This window comes from Dermochelys coriacea, chromosome 1 (assembly GCF_009764565.3).
Source record: "Dermochelys coriacea isolate rDerCor1 chromosome 1, rDerCor1.pri.v4, whole genome shotgun sequence".
NCBI classification, from domain to species: Eukaryota; Metazoa; Chordata; order Testudines; family Dermochelyidae; genus Dermochelys; species Dermochelys coriacea.
The window spans coordinates 279934720-279958524 of record NC_050068.2 but is presented as its reverse complement, the minus strand read 5'-3'; the positions used below and the strand labels follow the sequence as shown (position 1 = coordinate 279958524).

General features: G+C 40.3%; 1 protein-coding gene across 3 annotated transcripts in view; it reads right to left on the bottom strand.

Annotated features, from left to right (window-relative positions):
- Positions 1 to 8043: 8043 nt before the first annotated feature.
- The window catches only part of LIN7A (lin-7 homolog A, crumbs cell polarity complex component), an 80879-nt gene continuing 65117 nt past the window's right edge, over positions 8044 to 23805 (bottom strand). For all 3 annotated transcript variants that reach the window (XM_038417915.2, XM_043492755.1, XM_043492753.1), the window contains 2 exons: positions 11625 to 11825; positions 8044 to 10257 (listed from right to left, as the gene is read on the bottom strand). In XM_038417915.2, the coding sequence (XP_038273843.1) occupies positions 11625 to 11825 (201 nt within the window). In that variant the 3' untranslated portion in view covers positions 8044 to 10257. The remainder of the gene's footprint in view (positions 10258 to 11624; positions 11826 to 23805) is intronic.

Here is a 23805-nt window from a genome sequence, read left to right as displayed (position 1 = left end):
GATATTAAAGCGCTGCCGCGGCAGCTTTTTAACATCGCTGCCCTTTTTGCGCCCCCCCCAGCTGGGTCATCGCTGCCCCTTTTGCGCCCCCCCCATTGGCAACCCTGCTGGTAGAGATCCGGTGGGGGCGCAAAAGGGGCAGCAAAGTTAAAGCACAGCTGCGGCAGTGCTCTAAGCACTGCTTTAAAGTCAGCGGTATGGGCCAGTCCTGGCAGCTACCTTTTACCGGTACGCCGTACCAGACCGTACCCCCTTACTTTCACCCCTGGCTTTTACTAAAGTGCTACAGTGGTGCAGCTGCATCAGTGCAGACGCACAGATGCAAAGTTTTAAGTGTAGATCTGCCCTTAGTGTCACAGCTAAATACAAGGTGGAACAGATTGCTTTGCGTAAGAAGTTAATATATATTTCAAGGGACTATTCAAGGTGAAATCCTCCAGTCCATTCAAGGTGAAGTCCTCCAGTCAGAGGGAGAAAAGGAAGGTGGGGGGAGAGAAAGCAGCTGAGGGTGGTTGTTAGTGGGTTATAAATTGTTGTAATAAGCCATAAATCCAGTGCCTCTCTTCAGTCCATGACTTTTAGTATATAGCAAAGTTATGAATTTCAGCTTTCAGGGCTCACTTTTTGAAAGTGTTGTGCAGGTTTTCTTTGAGGATGAAGTCAAACAGAGCGATCGTTTTGTGAAAAAAAATTGTTCACCTAGAGGTGATGTGGTGTTTTTTGTCTTCTATAATTTTCCTGTATGAGTTCATTCGAGAACGCAGCGATTTTTCTGGTTTCACCCAAATAGTTGATAATGGGACATTTAGTGCACTGGATGAGATAGGCATGTGTAGGACCTATGGATCTTGAAAAGTGTGTTATGGGGTGTTGCTCATTGTAGCAATGGAGATATGTCACTTTGAGTTTGTATATTCTGGTGGGGAATTGCTTCTGATGAGCTTGGAGGGGTTGCGGGGTTGTTTGAAGGCAAGAAGAGGGGATTCAGGAAAGATTTCTTCCAGGATGGGGTTCCCATAGAGTATGGGTTGTTGTTGTTTGTGTATGGGTTGTTGTTGCCGGCATGCGAGTGTTCCAGAGAGAGTTTAATGGATGGGTGGTGCTTGTTGAAACTGTGGTAGAAATCTGAGGGAGTTTGTCATCTGTACAGAGGATGAAAATATCATTGATGTATCTCAGGTATATCATTAGTTTCATGGTGCATTTGTCCAGAAATTCTTCTTCAAGGTGACACATGATGAGGTTGGCATATTGGAGTCATCCTATGAGGCCACAGCTGTTCCCAATGGTTTGAACAAAGTGTTTGTTGTTGAATGTAAAATTCTTATGGGTGAGGATGAAATGGATGAGTTTTGGCGATGTGTTTGGGGTGGCTATCTGAGGATTGTCCATCATCTTGTAAATATTTGAAGTAGGTAGCTATGCCATTATTATGAGGGATGGTGGTTCAAAGGAAACACTTTCAAAAGATGAGCCTGGGAGATTAAATTCTTAACTTTGCTAGACACTAAAAATCATGGACTGAACAGAGACACTGGATTTATGGCTTAATACAACAATCTATAACCCACTAACAATCCCTCAGAAAACCCAGATTTCCTTCCTCCCCACCTTCCTTTCCTCCCTATGACTGGAGGGTTGTTAACTGGACACTTACCTTGAATGGTGCCTTCAAATATATGTTAATGACATACGTTTAACAATCTGTTCCATCTTGTAATTAGCAGTGATACTATGAGGCCAGGTCTACACTATAGACCTATATCAGCGTAACTATGTTGCTCAGGGGTGTGAAACTTCCATATCTACTTAATCCCTATGTAGACAGCACTAGGTGAACAAGAGTGCTTGTGCAACCAACATAGCTACTGACTCTTGGGGAGGTGGATTGACTATGCTGATGGGAGAAGCTCTCCTGTTGGCGTAGCAGCATCTTCACTCAAGCACTACAGCAGGCTAGAGCACTATACGTGAAGACAAGCCCTGACTAAGGGTATGTCTACACTGGCAATTTACAGCGCTGCAACTTTCTTGCTCAAGGGTGTGAAAAAACACCCCTGAGCGCAGCAAGTTTCAGCGCTGTAGAGCACCAGTATAGACAGTGCACCAGTGCTGGGAGCTACACCCCTCATGGAGGGTTTTTTTGTTTGTTTGTTTGTTTGTTTGTTTGTTTTTAAAGTGCTGGGAGAGCTCTCTCCCAGTGCTGTGCCGCGACCACACAAGCCACGTTAAAGTGCTGCCAGTGTAGACTAGACTTAAGTTTCCCAGACCTGCCGAAGAACACTGTGCAAGTTCTCTCTCACCAATAGCCCAATAAAACCTATCACCTCATCACCTTGTCTCTTTGTAGAAGTTTAGGTTTCAGAGTAGCAGCCGTGTTAGTCTGTATTCGCAAAAAGAAAAGGAGTACTTGTGGCACCTTAGAGACTAACAAATTTATTAGAGCATAAGCTTTCGTGAGCTACAGCTCACTTCATCGGATGCATTGCAAAAGGTGAAGTTGGTTGCAAATATAGAACAGGCAATTTGTTGATCAGCTATGTGTTTGAGTTTGTTTTAACAGTAAGGATGTTAATGAGGCCATGATCTTGTCTTTTTTTAGCGTAGATCACCATGTTAAGTATGAAATGTCTTAGCATAAAATATCTCTATGTAAAATTCTAATAGTTAAGAAAGTAATTAAAGAAACTTCCCATTTAACAATTTAACACATTTAACAATACAAAATGAGAAAAAAATAAAGAACTAGCAACATGCAAATAAAATGAAGGTCAGCTCAAGGATTAAATTGCGTTGGGAATGTTGGATTTTCAATATAGATACAATCCTTCTGTCTTGGAGACCTTTGTTAACTCCTGAATAGTTGCAGACCTCTGAACTTCAGTAATACTCAGGTTTCACCACATTTGTTAGTATCAAATGTATATTACATTTTTTTAAGGTTTGAATAACTTTAATTTTCATGCATTTCTGTAATTGCTAACTCTGGGTAGAACCAGAAGTGCAGAAATAGTGAAAGAGGCTATTGTTGTGGCTTTCCTGGCACAACCAGAAGCAGGAGTATGGGTAAGTGTGTGAGAAATTCAGTCTATGTGAGATTTCCAGCCCAATTTTACAAAGTCAAGAAATTCATATTGGTCAGGTCAGACCCATAAAGTATGTGGTATTTCTGAATATTTATCCAAACATTTTGACTGTCACAAAATACATAAGTAGTAGGTGGTGGCAATAGTATTTATAGACTAAGATCAGAAAGGATCATTATGAACATATAGTCTGACCTCCTGCATAAGCGAGGCCACAGGTTTTCAAGCCCTACATCAAACCCATAACTTCTGTTTGAGCTATAGCATATTGTTATACTGGGGATTTAATGAAACCACATTGCAATTGGTGTGCAAAACAGCTGCCTTTCAGTCAGAATCAGTATATTCAAGGTGCTTAATAGAATAGATAGCTGAAAGAATAGGAGCCACCACCCAAAACAGCGGCATATGCAAGGTCAGTTAGGAATCTGAGCTATTTAGGCAGAAGAGTTTGACTGGAGCTGAGTGCAAATATAGAGGGTTGGGTATTGTTTGAGGGAGCTGTGTGAGAGAGAAGCAGCAGAGAACGTAGTAAGGAATGAGTGACCCTGAGAAAAAAGCAGAGAGAGATTTTGCGGAGAGTGCTGGCTGGAAAGAGACTTAGGTGTAGTTCATAGTCCCATCTCCTGCTGTTTGATCCTTCCTGTGTCCTGGGAAACAGGAGTTTATGTACATTCCTTGTAATGAAACAAGATTGCATCAAAGAAACAGCTGCTTCAATCATCAATTTCTCCTCTTAAAGGAAAGAACTTGCAAGACTCCAAGTATTGGGTAACTGCTCCAGTCAAAAGCAGTACTAATAGCTCTTAAAAAGACATCCAGTCTTCATTTATAAACCTTAAATGATGGGAGAATCCACCATATCACTCTGTAAGTTGATCCAATGATTCATTTCTCTCATTATTAAAAAAAATTGTGCTCCATTTTTACTATAAATTTGTCTAGCTTTGGCTTCCAATCTTTGAATCTGTTCCTTTTTGTGTCTGATTACAGGGCCCTCCTCTATCAGAAAAAACTCTTTCCCATGTAGGTACTAAGTTATAGACCAGGGATCGGCAACCTTCAGCACGCAGCCCATCAGGGTAATCTGCTGGCAGGCCACAAGACATTTTGTTTACGTTGACCGTCCACAGGCATGGCCTCCCCTGCAGCTCCCAGTGGCCATGGTTTGCCATTCCCGGCCAATGGGAGCTGCAGGAATTGTGCCTGCGGATGGTCAACGTAAACAAAATGTCTCGCGGCCTGCCAGCAGATTACCCTGATGGGCCGCGTGCTGAAGGTTGCCTATCCCTGTTATAGACCATGATCAGGTTACCTCTCTTAACCTCCTCTTGAGTAAATTTAATAGATTGAGCATCTTTCATTTCTCTGGAAGACCAGTGTCCAGACCTCAAATCATTCCTATAGCTCTTCTGAATCCTTTCCAATTTTCCAATGTCCTTTTTCAAGTGTGAACACCAGAACCAGTGGCAGCATTTAGGGGAAACTGGTGGTGAGTTAATGTCTCTCCACGAGGTTTTTGCACTTGCTCAAAGTTCCATAGGCTCTGAAGCTGGGGATGTGAGGAGGGGGTCACTGTCCGACCACTTTTAAGCAGTATTTCCATACTAAGTCAGTGTGGCTGCTGCCAGAGCAGACTGGAGCAGTGCTCTAGCTGCAAAGTTTCAATGCCATTGAAATTTGGCCAGGCCAGGACAAATCAATATTGCAGACTGGCACACAGGGGGTGGAGCTCAGGGGAGTCCAAGGACAGTGGAGCTCAGCAGAGTCTGCCAAACATTTGATCCTGGTGGCACTGTCTCATGCACTGTGTGGATAAGAGAAAGGGAAGATTCACCAGCCAAGGGAGACCTGGGATCCCTGGGTGGGGCCAGGGGAAGAATGGATGGAGACTGGAACAGGGTCCTTTATGTGGCCTAAGGTGGCCCAGAATTTGTCTTTCCTCCCCCCGTAAGAAATATTTGAATTGGCACCACTGATGAAAACCAGACCCAGGATAGTGATACTGTATACAGAGATAATACTACCTCCCTAATCTTTCTTGATCTTCCCTAGTTTATACGTCCAAAGATCATGTTAGAGCTTTAGCCCAGCATCTCACAGGGAGTGTATGTTTGGCTGGTTATCCACCACGACTCCTATGTCATTTCCAGTCACTGATTTTTGAAATACTGTCCCCATCTGTCAGTGTGACCTACATTTTTTTTGTTCCTATTGCGCTAGCTCTCAAAGGTCCCCGGTATAACTGGGGCCCCCACTATGCACTGTAGGAATAGCATAATTACTCCTGAGGGAATTCCGTGCATCTGCAGATGTGCAGAATTAATTTGTCTTGTCTTGCATAATTTTGTATTTTCCCACATAAAATACATTTTGCCTAAGTGCTGCAGTTCTGCCTTTTGCCCACCAGAGGCCGCTGTGGTGCCAGAACAGCCAGCTGCATTCATGCCAGCTGTTCCAGTACCACAGCAGCCTCTGGTGGGCAAAAGGCAGAACTGCAGCAATTTCTTGGGCAAAATGTACTTTATGCAGGAAAATACAAAATTCTATGTCCAGTGGAGCCAGGTTAGGACAGAGTGGGGCACACAGGGCTGCTGAGGGGTCACAGACTAGGGTTCAGAATGGCTAGTGAGGGGGACAGACTGGAGCATGGGCTCAGGAGCTAGTGGGGTGAGGGGACAGGGGCAGACGCTCCTGACTGAATGGGAGAAGCTTGAGGTCAGCCAGGGTCTGCATGGGGGAGGCTTCCAAACACCCTAAAAATCCCCCACCCACCCACACTCAACATCCTCCGGATTCACTCCGAGGCTGCTTCTTTTTCCCTCAGCTCTTCTGTTACCCCCAACTCCCCCAAGCCTTTGCACTGCTTCTGACAACTGCAGGAAATACAGTTCTGTATTGTAATTTAAATGAATTACACAAAGTTCTGTATTAATATGCCTCATAAGGAATCTATTTGTCAAAAAAAAATTACCAGCATCTTTTTTTTTTTGTCTGTGTTGTTGCAGAGGTACTTGCTGACAGATAATTTGAAATAAATTACCAAAATTGTAACTAGCATGATTATATTTTGTTATTTTGACAAATAAAATGTGTGGAATTTTCAAATATTGTGTGCAGAATTTTAAATCTTTGGTGCAGAATTCCCCCACGAGTATATAATATAGTGGACCAATATGCATTGCAACACTTCTTTTTGAATGGGAGACTGCAGCACTGTATGTCATTTCGTTCATTCAAGTGAAAAGCATGTGCACTCGCTGGCTTTTCATCTTTACACTTACCACTGTGTAAGCTGCAGCTGAGAAGCCAACATGACACATTCCTTTCACTGATTAAGAAGCATGCCATGAAATTCTCTCAACTGTTCCGCAAGCTTCCTTTCTGTAGAATTCTCTCAGTGTAGTATTCTGAAACACTTACAAAAAACTATCAATTTTTTATCTGTCACAGACAGAAAATCGACCCTGCTTGGATTAGCATAATACATTTGTGGGATTTATGCAGGGAGTGTAAAAAATCTAGTATTCATAGACAGATTTGGATCTTGTCTTTGGACCTTTGGCATGGTGGAAAGATAGCGAAACTCAAAGCGAGACAGCTCCCTCTCGATTTCATGTTGTAGAAGGATTAGGCCTATTTGATAGTCCCCTCCTCTTGTTGAACTAAACTGTGTCCTGCTTGGTCAGTTCACACTCTCTGAGGTTAATTTGACTGAGCTTTCTCAAGGAATCCAGGAAAGCTATTTCTCAGCTGAGGTAGGTTCTTTAATTGAGCCTTCTTAATAAAACATAATCAAACTCTTGCAGATTCTTACTTTCAACTCTGTGCATGCATAGCAGTCCTTTCCCCCCAAATTAGCCTCTCGCACTAATAATTCCACTAACCAGATTTCCTGGCTCTTACCTCAGAGCCTCAGTAATACAGATCTCCCACCAATCTCCCTTTTTGAACATTTGGCATTTCTGAAGCAGTTCCTCTTAGCAATAACTTCAGTAGTGAGTCATCAGGGAACCACTTCTGGCCTCTCAACTTCCTCCAAGATGTTGCAGTTCCTCTCTCCCCACTAAAACCCTTTTTGCTGGCCTCTTTATATGAGGGTCAGCTAATTAAATTCCAATTCTTTCTTAGGTGCAGTAGGCCAGGCTAATTGGACAGTCAGGCCAACTCTGGGCCACTGACCCAAAGAATGGTATCCTTTATACGTATCAAGTTAGAGACAGAAAAGATTTAGTTGATCTTATACTTCAGGGATTTTCAACCTTTTTTCATTTGTGGACACTTAAAAAATTTTGAATAGAGGTGCAGACCCCTTTTGAAATCTTAGACATAGTCTGCAGACCCCCAGAGGTCCATGGATCACAGGTTGAAAACCACTGTTTTAGTTCAACTCACTGTCAATACAAGGAAATGTATCTGAGGGGGCTCAAGTTATTCCTGCCAAAATCAATGAGACCTTAACCTTACTAAAGTGACTGCAAATAAACCAATTTCATATGGTAACAGCAATAAATAAAAAGGCAAACAATTAGCTATAGCAATGGGAATGCATAAATGAGAGAAAGAGAGAGCCATGTGCGCATTATTAGACCCTAGTTAAGTACATGAGCATGTGTTTAAATGCTATGCTGAATCAAAGCTGTAAATTTATGTGAAAAATGCAAGAACATCCATAATTGAAGGTTCAGTTTTTAGAGGATGACAGATTATTGGCAGTATGTAAAGGCTGCTGTCAGCTGTTCCAGTGATTAACTTGCTACATCTTTACAGATCCACAGTGCAGGTATGATCATTGAAGTTGACCCCATAAACATAGGGTTAGAAGGGACTGCAAGGATCATCTAGTCTAACCCCAATGATTTTTTGCCCCTTCTGTTCCCCCTTAGAATATCTGATTTATTGGTACTGTATTATACTCCTCTTATTTTTAAATGTTGGCAGAGACTGAGATGTTAATATTTGTATAAATAATTTATTGAACAATAACATACGCAAATGAATTAGATATGCTTCTCTATATAAAGACATTAATGACATTCTATTTTTTTTTCCAATTAACTATACTAACTGTCCATTCCATTAAAATCTAGCTATTGTGATGAGGGGTAGGCAGGATCAGGAGAGAGTTCAGAATGTAATACAGTGGTCCCACTAATCGTACTGTGTAATATTTGGTCTCTGAAAACTTACAGAGCAGTAGTCGTGATATAATACAGTCATATGCAGTAATAGTTCAATACTATCAATACTAATGTTTTTTAAAAATATAGCTTTAAAATAGATATTTCAAAAAGGTACATCACAATCTTATTAAGTTAAAAAATGAAACAAAAAAGCTGAAACAAAATCCTTGCACAACATAATAAAAGAATATTCCATCTTTAACTTCTGGTGGCACACTCAAGCTACATTGTTTAATTCATGTTGTCACCACCACCACTGGATGGAATTATTTCTAGGTATTATATTGTTCATCCGGTGTTTTAATATAATTTGGTTTTAAAAGCATGATTACTTTCAGCAGATAATTATAGTAAAGGAACACTGTCAAAGCTGGTGGCCGGTAGGTAGTCTTTTTTTAAACCTATGCTACTATGGTATATCAATTTCCCCCTGCTGTGGCTGTCTGTTCTGTATTTGATTAGATCTTATACTGAAGTGAAGGGAATCAGTGATGAGAGTATTTGCAAAGAAAAGATGTAACATGTTTTGGCTTTTTTGTTACAAGGCTGCAACCAGAGCATTGTTCAGAATAGTTCAGAGTTCCTTGTGTCTCCAAACTCCAAGTGAAATCAACTGGAGTTTTCAGTATGCAAGAATTGCAGAACTTCCCTCCGTTTGACACTGCTTTGCCTCCTTCTTCTCTATATAGAAGATATTTTTAATGACAATAAATTGGTCAGGATTTGAGGATTACGTTTTTTTTTCACTTCTAAGGTAGATGATATTTTTAGCCTTCCAGCTTTGGCTGTGACTGTTCATTAGTCTTTGGAAAAGTAAATGTAAACTTAAAAAGGTTCTTATATATTTTGCTTTTACATTCCAATTTGATTTGATAAAGTTCTAAACTTTAAGATCAAACTGAATTACAAGAAAATATGCCAGGAACAATTTACTCTTCTCCTCCTAAATATATTAGCAATGAAATACAAAATAAATTTAAAAATACAGAAAAGCTAAGATAGCTGGGTTCTATTTATCACATGAATACGTGCCAAACAAAGCTTGGTCTTTTGCTAACGTTGTCTGACTACATTTGTAATTCGTGGTAAGCAAAGATCCTATTTCTGTAACAAGCACATTCTGACAATATATATTTTATGGAATAAATAATACAGTATATTAAGTTATAGATTTCAGAATAATAGCTATAGTGGATATAAGCAATACCTATATTTAAAAATACGTTCTAGGATTCTCTAGCCTTACTACTAATAAAATTAAAGTAGATCTAAAAATGCCTCACTCTATTGATGCATAATAAAATATATGGAAACATCAAGAGTAAAAAGCCAATTGCTTTTACAACTGAATACTTATAAATATAGTAACTTGCTATTTTCAGGGAAAAAATTGAAAATTATTATAAACTGGAAGTCAGATTAAAACAACTCTACAATATATAGTAAAAAGAGGTTATGGAATGTGATGTGAGAGTTTGTTTTATATTTGTGGCAAAATTTTGAACAGATGCAGTTTGGTTGATGGACTACAAGTTGTTCATTTCTGGCAATAACTGCAGAGAAAGACTTCACCTTCACTAGCAGCTGATCTTGGCCTTCTTAGATAAAATCCTCACTGACCTCAGTGAACCAACAGGCCAGAGTTTTGTTAGAATGAGGAGTGTAAGATTGGACCTTACAAAGATTTATTCAGAATCCCCAAACTTCTCTACATTTCATAGTGTTTACTTACCATATTGCTCATTAGGAATAAAGTCATAGAAATCTTGTATCTGAGACTGCACTGTACCGAAAAGCCTGATAAAGAAGGTACCAGGTGTGTTGTGGTTCTTACTAAATTATTCTTACACCACTTATTCATAACTTCTTGATAAATTCAGTTATTGTGTTCTCTCTGTTTCCTTATAACTGTAGGTTGGAATACTGAAGCACAGCTCCAATTGCTTGGTTACTGAATTCTTGATCTAGATTTTATTCTTGAGAATGACCTAGAATTAAACAAACAAAAACATTTCTCAGAGCTAACAAAAAGAATTGGAGGATTGGATCACTCATATTTTCCTTCCTTCCTTTCTCCCCAACTAAGAATAACGTCAACGAGCACTATAGTACATTTAAAGATTGAGCTGAGATTGTCTAAACTTTATTTAAAACCTTTGTGAGATTTTGTGTTTTAATGTTTAGTGGTTCCTGAAACAGTCCAGTTTAAGGCAGAAAAACACAATTTATTACACAAAACGTAACCATTTATATCTGTAACATTTAAGAACGGAAAATAGGAATTTTCACTAAGACTCAAAGAATAAGGATCCATCAAGCAAAATTCTGATCTCACATGTAAAACCTCAGCAAAAGACTCTTGTTTAGGAGACCAAAGCAAGATACTAGCCTACAACTTGGAAGAGCTGGGTTCAAGTCCCTGCTTCACCAGAGACTTCCTGGATGACATTGGACAAATCACTTAGCTTCTCAGTTCTCCACCTGGAAAGTGGGAGTGATAGGGAAGTGCTATCTCACAGGGGTGTTGTAAGGATACATTAAAGATTGTAAGGCACTCAGCTACTACAGTAATTTTGGCCATATAGGTACCCAAGCGGTGAATGGAATATTCCCTACCACAGTGGAGGTAGGATGTGCAGCTAAGCACCTTTCCACCACATTATGCAATGGAACCACAGTGGCTCTTGTGCATTTTGGCTTTTTGTAGCTGTGAAAGGGCTGGGAAAACTCCCCCTCATATGTGTAGATACTATGCAGCGTAGTAGTAAGGGATTGTTATATTAAGCCTAAAACTGGTAGCAAAAAATTCTTAATTTTTACAAGAACTTTATTTTTTGGCTGATGGGAGTAAAACACAGTATGAGAGGGTGTCCAGAAAGAATACTAACTTACTGCTGGTTTCAGAGTAGCAGCCGTGTTAGTCTGTATTCGCAAAAAGAAAAGGAGTACTTGTGGCACCTTAGAGACTAACAAATTTATTAGAGCATAAGCTTTCGTGAGCTACAGAAGTGAGCTGTAGCTCACGAAAGCTTATGCTCTAATAAATTTGTTAGTCTCTAAGGTGCCACAAGTACTCCTTTTCTTTTAACTTACTGCTCAGACTCTTCCTTGTATTCCATGCCAGACTTATATGCCAGGCATTTATTTCTAGATTCAGACTTGGAAAAATAGCTCCACATTTTGATGTGGCAAATCCCCTACTTGCAAAGTGCATTTTTCTTGGGGTAGGGCACACGGAAGTCTACCAAGCAATAAGCACTCTCCGCTCCTGTTGCGGTCAATGCTCAGCGGCTGGTAAGAGATGGTCAACCCTTCACAGGTTCGAGCCAAAAGTATGAGCAATGAATAGTCTCACCTACGACATATGATTTTGCTGTGTATTCTGCTGCTGAATTAGTAGTTGCTGCTGTTGCCGGCGTCGTGCTGTCCTCAGTTTTTCAAAACGAGCCTCCATCTCTTCTAGCACTTTGGGAGTGTAGCGCACGACCAACTTGACGCTATCGTTAGCAGCCTTCAGGAGCTCCACTGCTTTTTCATGGTGCTCTCCTTCCACACTCTGCAAGCAAGGAGAACAGAGAGAGTTCTAAAGATGCTGGTTTTATCCAGAGTCCTGCCCTCTTCTTGTACTTGCTGCCACAGAAAGGATGCCGGTGGTTTAAGCTGTTTCCGTATTTTAGACTTTTCAAATGGTCATTGTGGGGTAAATGTTAAATGTAAATAGATTTATGCAGGGTTGATGGATTATCTCTTTTTGCATTTTTAAATATGACGCCTGAATCATTTTTAGGTTGCATCTGAAATATGAAACTGAGCATAATTTCTGATTCATACAAAAACTGGGGGTTGGGAGAGTTTTGCAAATATACAAGCCAAAATAATGCAAAAACAACTGAATTCAAGAAAAGCCTGTCAAACCTTTCCTGTGGCTACCAGATAAGAAAGTGGAATACAGTGAGTGTGAAAACTTAACATAGGTGAGAAGCGAGCAGGTTGGGCGTTTGGGAATGGCTCACTAGCCTTTCATTTCTAAGGCACTGATACTGCATGGAGCTCAATGCAATATGTAAGCCCCTACTTAACTTCAAATATGTGAGCAAGCCTATTAACTTCAGAGATTACTTGTGTTTAGAAGTTAATGGGACTGCTCACATGCATAATTGCATCCTTTGCTGAATGGGAGTTAGTATCCAAGTGCAGACCCCTTCCAGTAGTGACTGTTTGGTAGCTTATGCGAAATGAGCTGGTGCTCTCTGTCCAGTTAGTACAGACAGGCATATGTACTGCAATGGGCACTTAACTGCATCTTCAAGAGTACACCAGGAGGCCAAAGGGTGAGTGATGAACAAGGACCTTATTTTCCATAATCCTAACACATGAGCATGTACATAATCCTCCTCATGCAAGTAGTCACTTTGAACTCTGTAAGTCTTGCTCACGTGAGTACAGAGTGATGCACGTATTTAAATGTTTGCAAGATCATAAACTAGCCTACCCAAGAGGTCACATCCTCCCCCATCACAGGGTTTCAGAGTGCAGGCTCCAGTCCCACGCTGAACGTCTGCATTAAAATTTTATAGCCCTGAAGCTCTAGACCCACAAGCCGAAGTCAGCTGCCCTGAGCTCTGACACTGGGTACTTCAAGTTTTTTTTTTTTGTTTTTGTTTTTAATCAATGTAGATATATCCTTGTTGCTAAGCCATATTTATGTTGGATTTAACTGTGTCTGAAAACTGAATTTGAATTTAGTTTTAAAAATACTGCAGTTCTAGCTAACTAGCTTTGAGTGTGGTGGTTTGTGTGTGTTGATATTGGGGGAAAAAAATAAAAAGGTGCGTGGCCGCAGTGGGGAGGAGGTGCTACAAGTGTAGGCGAGTTCATGGTTTGTGAAATCCAAACATTTTAAATGTGGCATGCACGTGAAAGAGAGCTTCCTGACTTTTTATGATGTACGAAGGTGGCTTTTTTGTTACTATTCTGTTGGGAATTTTACCCTGGAAGACCATAAGGGTAAGTGGAGAACTCTGATATCTAATTGAAACCTAACTGAGAGAAGTGGGGGGTTTTTGTTTGTTTTTTGTAATTCAGACTATTTAAAACTATTGTTTTTGTTAACACCCATTTAACTCAAATAGACAACAAACAATTCAGAGAAAAGCTCTTTTGCTAAAGGTTGAAGACCTCCTTCAATTAAGAGCCAAGAAACCACATCTCTGGATTCTTCAAAAAAAAACAACAACAAAAAAAAACAGGAGATGAGACAACATTACTGACATTTCTAAGTTTAAAAAAAATAGCAATTTTGTTGAAGTTTTTTTCTATATACAATTACCCACAAAAGGAGACTAACCCAATTTCATCCCCTGACCCATCTACCACTGAAGTCAACTTTAAAAAGCAGCTTCCAGTGTCTCATTTCCCACTAGTTTCCTTGGAATGTAGGCTTGAGCAGAGTAAATCCTCTTTACTGACTGCTTCTCAACACGTAACTATCTATTCCTTTTCAATTTCCTTTAATTCCCTATCTCTCTTTTCCACAAACGCCCCCTTCCTTCTCTTTCTTTCAGTTCTGAATTCTAGATTTCCAATCCTCACAAGAAGTGATATTCAGTCCTTGGAAGAAGTGAGTGATAATGCCTATTTGTGAGAAAAAGCAGAGTCTTCTGTCAATGAGGTGTGATATAGTCCCTCAAAAGTGGTACTTTATCTAACTTTATTTGTGGTAGAGTACAGAGGAAAAGAAAGGAATGAGGGGAAAAAACATACTAACAACTGAAAGATCTCAGGGCCCTGATTAAGGGCAAAATTCTCTTGTCGGATCAGTACATACCCTTTCTCACACTTAATGCAAGTCATTTTTGAATCTGCTGTGAAATGAAACATACTCCCAAATGTGCTTAATTTCTGATTTGTATGCTTACATTGTTTTTAAATAGTAGGTCTTCAAAAGCAGAGGTGATTTCTCTGAAAGAGGTTTTTCATTTTTCCCCCCACTAAATTGCTTGACTGAAGTGCATTTCAGGAGTACAAATTGTTCCACACATTAGGTGGAATTGTGGAAATCTATAATGACAAATGATTATCATATACGTTCCAACAAACAAAAGTGTCTCAGTGCAAAAACCCTACAGCTAAGATCTTCATGTGGATTGTAGACCATTTTTAAATTAACGTTTTTTTCATAAAAGAAAAGAAATCAAAGCTTTGCCATACAGTATCTTAAAGCAATTGTGTATCATGCTATTTAAAAGGAAACTATGCCCATATGCCACAAATCTCCAAAGAGAAGAAGCACTAATAAGAGTCCAATATTGCAAGAATACATTGGCATCATTTTAGGAATGTCAGAAATTAGAAGAAAATTTCGCTTATTTTTGTCACTTCTAATAGATTGTGAATACTGTGTGAACACAGGGCAGAACAAATATAAATTACTTCTGCTGTGGCACACTATGAGAGAGAACTTTCAAGGCAGAAGATGCCAAAAGCAGGCACATGACATGACTTGACTTCAATGAAATGTGTAACACAATCAATACTGTTTGTCCTCTAACCTCTTGCTGGCAGCAAACACAAGAGATACATCAACAACATATTTGGAAAATACTATCCCAAGCAAGGAATAAACTTTTAGATTAACTGATGGGACATAAGTATTTCAGAAATGTGAACATGCTTCAGAAAGCATTATATTTATATTCAAAGTTGGGGGGATGATAATTATCATTTCAGGTGCTAAAATGATGAGGTAGGCCCGGGGTGAAAGTAACTTAAATGACTTATTGGTACGCAGGGCCCCGATATGGGCCCTGGGGCAGCTACCCCTTTTGCCCTCCCCCCAACCCATCAGCAGCCCTGCCGATACAGTCCGCACTTTCTTGCTGGTATGCTATACCATACCATACCATACCGGCTTACTTTCACCTCTGTAGGCCATTCTGTATTTGGCAGCCAGAGTGAGAAGGAACCTTCAACTAACTAACTAAACCCCTTCCGTGTAGCTTCAGATGCATGACCATATGGTTTCTGAAGTACAGATTTTCTAAATCTCTTCCATAACCCTCCCACTGCAAGATCTTAAAATAGTATTAAAGTTATGTGACAGAGTACACTTTTTTTTAGTTGTTGTGATTACGATGATACAAATCTGCTGAACATCCAGAGCTAAATGAAAGTAATTTGCAGAAAATAGAATTCCACTATAAATACTTGAAAAATTATTAGATGAGATTATGTCTAATGCACAAAATGATCAGAGCTCAAATGGAAAACAATATATGAATAGGGTATTTTAAAATTTATTTGAAAGATAATTTGCATGTACAAACTAAAAATTTGCTTAGGTGTTTTGTGGTTTGATTTTTTTTCAAATCAATCTATTTTAATAAACCCATAGGATGTACTGAATTCCATCAGAGGAGAATGTACTTAGTGCTTATTGTGCTAGCTATATAATAAATCATTAATATGTGACATGGTCACATTGATCACTTTAAAGTGACTTCTGTTCTTGAAACTAACCACCTGCAGCTCTGCATCCTTCTGCATAACATTTTCTTCCTAACAAATTATGGTTAATATGAATCGGCATCAGCGTTGGGCACCCATAGCAATTAACATTGTCTATATTTACTGAGCAGCATATATTTACTTCACTGCTGTTATTTATAATAGGCAGTAAAACACATGGCTAGTAGCATATCTGAATTTGCATGCAATTATTTAAGTATAAAACATTTTTGTTTTTAAAGGGGATGGATGGTTACAGACAGTGCTGTAAGCAATTGTGCTTGTGCCCATGTAATGGATTCAACAAGATTGTGTACATCCACTTCTCAAACCACTTAAAAAACTTGATCGCAATTCATAGCTGCTCATTTTTGGGACTTCACCCCTGTCCCCTCCCCATTTGTATAAAGTCCTCCAGCTTAACACCATTTTCTTCTAGTTAGTAATGAAGGGCTTGACCCTGCTCCCATTCAAGTCAATGGAAAAACTCCCATTGACTTGAATGGTGCAGGATAAAGACTTAAGCTCTAAAACAAAACAAGGAAGGTGAAACTACAAAAGGCAAAGTAAATGATTATGCTACTAAATATGTCACTTGATCCCATCACAGACCTGAGTTCAGGTGTTATCAACCAAAGCTAATTTAAAGGTGAGTTCGGCTACATCCAACACCATTATTGCACTTAGTTTTAATGCATCTGTGCCTGCTGTCGCTCTTAAATTCATAAGAGTTTGGCCAGAAGAGACCATTAGATCATCTAGTCTGACCTCCTGTATACCACAGGCAATTAAATATTACTCAGTGACCCCTGTGTCAAGCCTAATAACCTCTGTTTAACTAAAGCATAATGTGTTTGTATGCTGAGTGTTATCTGGGGGACTGCTCACTAACACCCCCTCTAATAAAGAATACCATATGCCAGTGCTGCTTGCTGAATAAAAGGTTGTGATACTATTTAACACCCAACTTGGCTTCCTCCCTCTTTAACAACCTAAGAACAGCAAAGAGAAGGATATTCAGAATACACATATATATTTTTTTTTATCTTGTAGCATTGGCAGGTGCTATCAAGCAGACTAAAAGTAAAATACCTACTGTAGAGATAACAATAGGTAAAGGAATTGCAGATATTATACAGGAAAGCACTGTTATTACTATACCCAGATGCATATAATTATAGTCAAAAATCCCCTACTCAATTGCAGACAAGGAAAAGGAATCTGATTACTGGGCAACAGGCGAAGTGAGAGTAGTATTCCTATTTGAGGTCTGTAAGTACAGATGTTGGATGAGAATTAATTCTTGAATATTTATGCTGTATCCCCTGCAATATTTGACTAACAGTAGCTATGCAATAAAAGCATAACCAGTGCCAAATATGGACAGCTACCTCTGTGTCCTGGCTGAGCCATCTGCAGGGCTTACTGCATACAATGTACTTTACTTTACTCCCCTGCACACTGATCGGGTATTTCTTTTAAACTTCTGGTGAGACAATTTAAGTGACACCAACCACTCATGCTAGGATAAGTAATACAGGTTCTGAATGCTCAGCCCTAGTTTTATGTTGATAATTGTAAAGTTGGATAACCACCAACATATGAGCATAAGCAAGCTGCTGATATATCATTTTCATCTCATGTACCACTGCTCATCCATCTGTTATACACCTGCTGTATATTATTTACTTTATCTCATATGCAGGTGACCTGTTCATAATGAACAATAGGTTAGCAAAACTTAGCTCTTTTTTTCTATTCTCAAGTTGTCTGTGAAAAGATCACTACTTCCATATTTTTTTTATTGTTTTGAAATTATTCTAGAAATGTTTTGTGTGGGTATAATTAGCCTCTGGATGGCTTGTGAATTGTTAGCAACCAGGTATTGTTTCAAGTTTTCAACATTTATAATTCAAAATAGAGGGTTCTTTTCATTAGACATGGATCACAGATACATTTGTCTCACCTCTCCAGATGAGCATAACTCTTAGATTCATGTTTCTCATGTGCATACTCAAAATCGTGAATTTGACATTTGTTTTCTGCAATATTAGCTTAATATTTGTTCCAGTGCACATTCCTGAAAATAAACTTCTGTAGGCTGCTCACAAAGAGGTGAGAATATAGTCAAAGCAAATGAATTTTAAAATTTGACAGTTCACTTATTTTTACTGCATTTGTCCAGCTGGAATTGAAATAAAAAAATCTTTCCAGTTAAGTCTGTTGGTCAATTAGAATACTTAATTTTCTTTTAATCTGTATTTTTCCCTTCATCGGTTGGCAGTGATGCTAAATATCCATGAGATTATTTGATTTACCTCCAACCTGTGAAGTTCAAGTAACTTATTTGGTTAAGTATTCAACCGGAACTTGTGAAGTTGATTGATCTCTGTAGTAACTCTTCTTTTTTTATGGGTTTCAGAGTAGCAGCCGTGTTAGTCTGTATTCGCAAAAAGAAAAGGAGTACTTGTGGCACCTTAGAGACTAACAAATTTATTAGAGCATAAGCTTTCGTGAGCTACAGCTCACTTCATCGGATGCATTTGGTGGAAAAAGCAGAGGAGAGATTTATATACACACACACAGAGAACATGAAACAATGGGTTTATCATACACACTGTAAGGAGAGTGATCACTTAAGATGAGCCATCACCAGCAGCAGGGGGGGGAAGGAGGAAAACCTTTCATGGTGACAAGCAGGTAGGCTAATTCCAGCAGTTAACAAGAATATCAGAGGAACAGTGGGGGGTGGGGTGGGAGGGAGAAATACCATGGGGAAATAGTTTTACTTTGTGTAATGACTCATCCATTCCCAGTCTCTATTCAAGCCTAAGTTAATTGTATCCAGTTTGCAAATTAATTCCAATTCAGCAGTCTCTCGTTGGAGTCTGTTTTTGAAGCTTTTTTGTTGAAGTATAGCCACTCTTAGGTCTGTGATCGAGTGACCAGAGAGATTGAAGTGTTCTCCAACTGGTTTTTGAATGTTATAATTCTTGACGTCTGATTTGTGTCCATTCATTCTTTTACGTAGAGACTGTCCAGTTTGGCCAATGTACATGGCAGAGGGGCATTGCTGGCACATGATGGCATATATCACATTGGTAGATGCACAGGTGAACGAGCCTCTGATGGTGTGGCTGATGTGATTAGGCCCTATGATGGTATCCCCTGAATAGATATGTGGACAGAGTTGGCAACGGGCTTTGTTGCAAGGATAGGTTCCTGGGTTAGTGGTTCTGTTGTGTGGTGTGTGGTTGCTGGTGAGTATTTGCTTCAGATTGGGGGGCTGTCTGTAAGCAAGGACTGGTCTGTCTCCCAAGATCTGAGAGAGCGATGGCTCGTCCTTCAGGATAGGTTGTAGATCCTTGATGATGCGTTGGAGGGGTTTTAGTTGGGGGCTGAAGGTGATGGCTAGTGGCGTTCTGTTGTTTTCTTTGTTGGGCCTGTCCTGTAGTAGGTGACTTCTGGGTACTCTTCTGGCTCTGTCAATCTGTTTCTTCACTTCAGCAGGTGGGTACTGTAGTTGTAGGAATGCATGATAGAGATCTTGTAGGTGTTTGTCTCTGTCTGAGGGGTTGGAGCAAATGCGGTTATATCGTAGCGCTTGGCTGTAGACAATGGATCGAGTGGTATGATCTGGATGAAAGCTAGAGGCATGTAGGTAGGAATAGCGGTCAGTAGGTTTCCGATATAGGGTGGTGTTTATGTGACCATCGCTTATTAGCACCGTAGTGTCCAGGAAGTGGATCTCTTGTGTGGACTGGTCCAGGCTGAGGTTGATGGTGGGATGGAAATTGTTGAAATCATGGTGGAATTCCTCAAGAGCTTCTTTTCCATGGGTCCAGATGATGAAGATGTCATCAATGTAGCGCAAGTAGAGTAGGGGCATTAGGGAACGAGAGCTGAGGAAGCGTTGTTCTAAGTCAGCCATAAAAATGTTGCCATACTGTGGGGCCATGCGGGTACCCATCGCAGTGCCGCTGATTTGAAGGTATACATTGTCACCAAATGTGAAATAGTTATGGGTCAGGACAAAGTCACAAAGTTCTGCCACCAGGTTAGCCGTGACAGTATCGGGGATACTGTTCCTGACGGCTTGTAGTCCATCTTTGTGTGGAATGTTGGTGTAGAGCGCTTCTACATCCATAGTGGCTAGGATGGTGTTTTTAGGAAGATCACCAATGGACTGTAGTTTCCTCAGGAAATCGGTGGTGTCTCGAAGATAGCTGGGAGTGCTGGTAACGAAGGGCCTGAGGAGGGAGTCTACATAGCCAGACAATCCTGCTGTCAGGGTGCCAATGCCTGAGATGATGGGGCGTCCAGGATTTCCAGGTTTATGGATCTTGGGTAGCAGATAGAATACCCCAGGTCCTGGCTCCAGGGGTGTGTCTGTGCGGATTTGTTCTTGTGCTTTTTCAGGGAGTTTCTTGAGCAAATGCTGTAGTTTCTTTTGGTAACTCTCAGTGGGATCAGAGGGTAATGGCTTGTAGAAAGTGGTGTTGGAGAGCTGCCTAGTAGCCTCTTGTTCATACTCTGACCTATTCATGATGACAACAGCACCTCCTTTGTCAGCCTTTTTGATTATGATGTCAGAGTTGTTTCTGAGGCTGTGGATGGCACTGTGTTCTGCATGGCTGAGGTTATGGGGTAAGCGATGCTGCTTTTCCACAATTTCAGCTCGTGCACGTCGGCGGAAGCAGTCTATGTAGAAATCCAGGCTGCTGTTTCGACCTTCAGGAGGAGTCCACCTAGAATCCTTCTTTTTGTAGTGTTGGCAGGAAGGTCTCTGTGGGTTAATATGTTGGTCAGAGGTGTGTTGGAAATATTCCTTGAGTCTGAGACGTCGAAAATAGGATTCTAGGTCACCACAGAACTGTATCATGTTCGTGGGGGTGGAGGGGCAAAAGGAGAGGCCCCGAGATACTGTCACGGCTAACCTGGTGGCAGAACTTTGTGACTTTGTCCTGACCCATAACTATTTCACATTTGGTGACAATGTATACCTTCAAATCAGCGGCACTGCGATGGGTACCCGCATGGCCCCACAGTATGCCAACATTTTTATGGCTGACTTAGAACAACGCTTCCTCAGCTCTCGTTCCCTAATGCCCCTACTCTACTTGCGCTACATTGATGACATCTTCATCATCTGGACCCATGGAAAAGAAGCTCTTGAGGAATTCCACCATGATTTCAACAATTTCCATCCCACCATCAACCTCAGCCTGGACCAGTCCACACAAGAGATCCACTTCCTGGACACTACGGTGCTAATAAGCGATGGTCACATAAACACCACCCTATATCGGAAACCTACTGACCGCTATTCCTACCTACATGCCTCTAGCTTTCATCCAGATCATACCACTCGATCCATTGTCTACAGCCAAGCGCTACGATATAACCGCATTTGCTCCAACCCCTCAGACAGAGACAAACACCTACAAGATCTCTATCATGCATTCCTACAACTACAGTACCCACCTGCTGAAGTGAAGAAACAGATTGACAGAGCCAGAAGAGTACCCAGAAGTCACCTACTACAGGACAGGCCCAACAAAGAAAACAACAGAACGCCACTAGCCATCACCTTCAGCCCCCAACTAAAACCCCTCCAACGCATCATCAAGGATCTACAACCTATCCTGAAGGACGAGCCATCGCTCTCTCAGATCTTGGGAGACAGACCAGTCCTTGCTTACAGACAGCCCCCCAATCTGAAGCAAATACTCACCAGCAACCACACACCACACAACAGAACCACTAACCCAGGAACCTATCCTTGCAACAAAGCCCGTTGCCAACTCTGTCCACATATCTATTCAGGGGATACCATCATAGGGCCTAATCACATCAGCCACACCATCAGAGGCTCGTTCACCTGTGCATCTACCAATGTGATATATGCCATCATGTGCCAGCAATGCCCCTCTGCCATGTACATTGGCCAAACTGGACAGTCTCTACGTAAAAGAATGAATGGACACAAATCAGACGTCAAGAATTATAACATTCAAAAACCAGTTGGAGAACACTTCAATCTCTCTGGTCACTCGATCACAGACCTAAGAGTGGCTATACTTCAACAAAAAAGCTTCAAAAACAGACTCCAACGAGAGACTGCTGAATTGGAATTAATTTGCAAACTGGATACAATTAACTTAGGCTTGAATAGAGACTGGGAATGGATGAGTCATTACACAAAGTAAAACTATTTCCCCATGGTATTTCTCCCTCCCACCCCACCCCCCACTGTTCCTCTGATATTCTTGTTAACTGCTGGAATTAGCCTACCTGCTTGTCACCATGAAAGGTTTTCCTCCTTCCCCCCCTGCTGCTGGTGATGGCTCATCTTAAGTGATCACTCTCCTTACAGTGTGTATGATAAACCCATTGTTTCATGTTCTCTGTGTGTGTGTATATAAATCTCTCCTCTGCTTTTTCCACCAAATGCATCCGATGAAGTGAGCTGTAGCTCACGAAAGCTTATGCTCTAATAAATTTGTTAGTCTCTAAGGTGCCACAAGTACTCCTTTTCTTCTTTTTTTATGGAATCATACTTTTTCCCCCTTAGTGCATAGGGATGGTCAGCAAAATTTTTACAATTTCCAAAAATTTCCCATTCTGCATGGGGACAAAACTGAGACCTTTAGACATTTTCACACACAAAAACATGGGGGGGGGGGGCGGGGCGGGGGAGAGAGAGAGAGAGACACACACACACACACACACACCCTAGCATAGCCTGGTGGTTAGAACACTCACCTGGGATGTCGGAAATCAGGGTTCAAGTTTCTGTTCCAAATCAGACAGAGCCAGGACTTGAATCTGGATTTCCCACATACTACATGGTGTCAGACCCCTAAGGCTATCGGCTATTCTCTTGTTTGCTGTTTTTTTTTAAACTAGAAATTCCCATCCTTGACTTGAGAAACCTTCCTGACAAAAGTTTCATCACAACTACTATGTTATCACAAAAAGGGTCAGTTTCAATGAATCATCATTTTCCAATTGAAAAACATTTAATCAAGAAAATTCCCAACCAGCTCTAGTTGCTGATACTTTACTATTCTTTACAGTCTTGCCAGGAACAGAAAATTAAGCTGAACATTCTTCTATTTCAAGCCTATTATGAATCATTTTGGGGTGTGATCCTATGTCCCTTTCAATGGGAGATTAGGATGGAAGTTTTGGGTGCATAAGGAATACAGGATTACAGTCTTTTGTACAGTGTTTTCAGGCAGAAGCATGCTATTGGAGTATGCCATACTATTTAAATATTTTACAAAATCTACTTACTGACATTTCACCTCTGCCTCATGGATTTTAATGGGGCTGTGCAAAGGGCAAGGAAGAAACAGAATACTTAGCTTTATGCCACAATGACTTCATGTTTTATGATGAGTTGACTATCACACTGAAAATGTGCCCTATTCTGAGGACAAAGATTATAACACAAAGAAAATACACTGTAATATTTGAGGCAATTGTAAGAAGAATAAGAAATAGTGTAATCCTAACTCATCATTAAGTCTTTAGACTGTTTAGAAAATTCTTTTAAAAGGGATAAATTCTGCCCAGGGACTCAATGTTGTCACTCTGAAAAACTGCAGTGCAATACTTTTATTCATCTCCTGGTATACCACACATAGGAGAGGTGCAACAAATATGTGATAAGAAGTTATGGGGAGATCTAAGGGCAGAACTTATCCTGAAGACACTTGGGCCTGATTTTTCTCCTCTCTATTCCAGTTCCCCTGTTTGGAGTGAAACTATTGCAAATCAGTCAGTCTGAAAGTGACTGAAAAGTACAGTAATTATGTAAAATGACACCTTTTTACTTTACGTATCCCTGTATGTATTTACCAGGGTGCATTTGATTTAAATCAAATTTATTTAAATCATGATTTAAATCACTATTCAGGAAAACTCGATTTAATCATGGATTTCTACATAAAAGTGCATTCCTGTTGGTTGTTATAACCTTAATACATATTCTTCATATGTATTAATAGATGTAGGTTTCATTT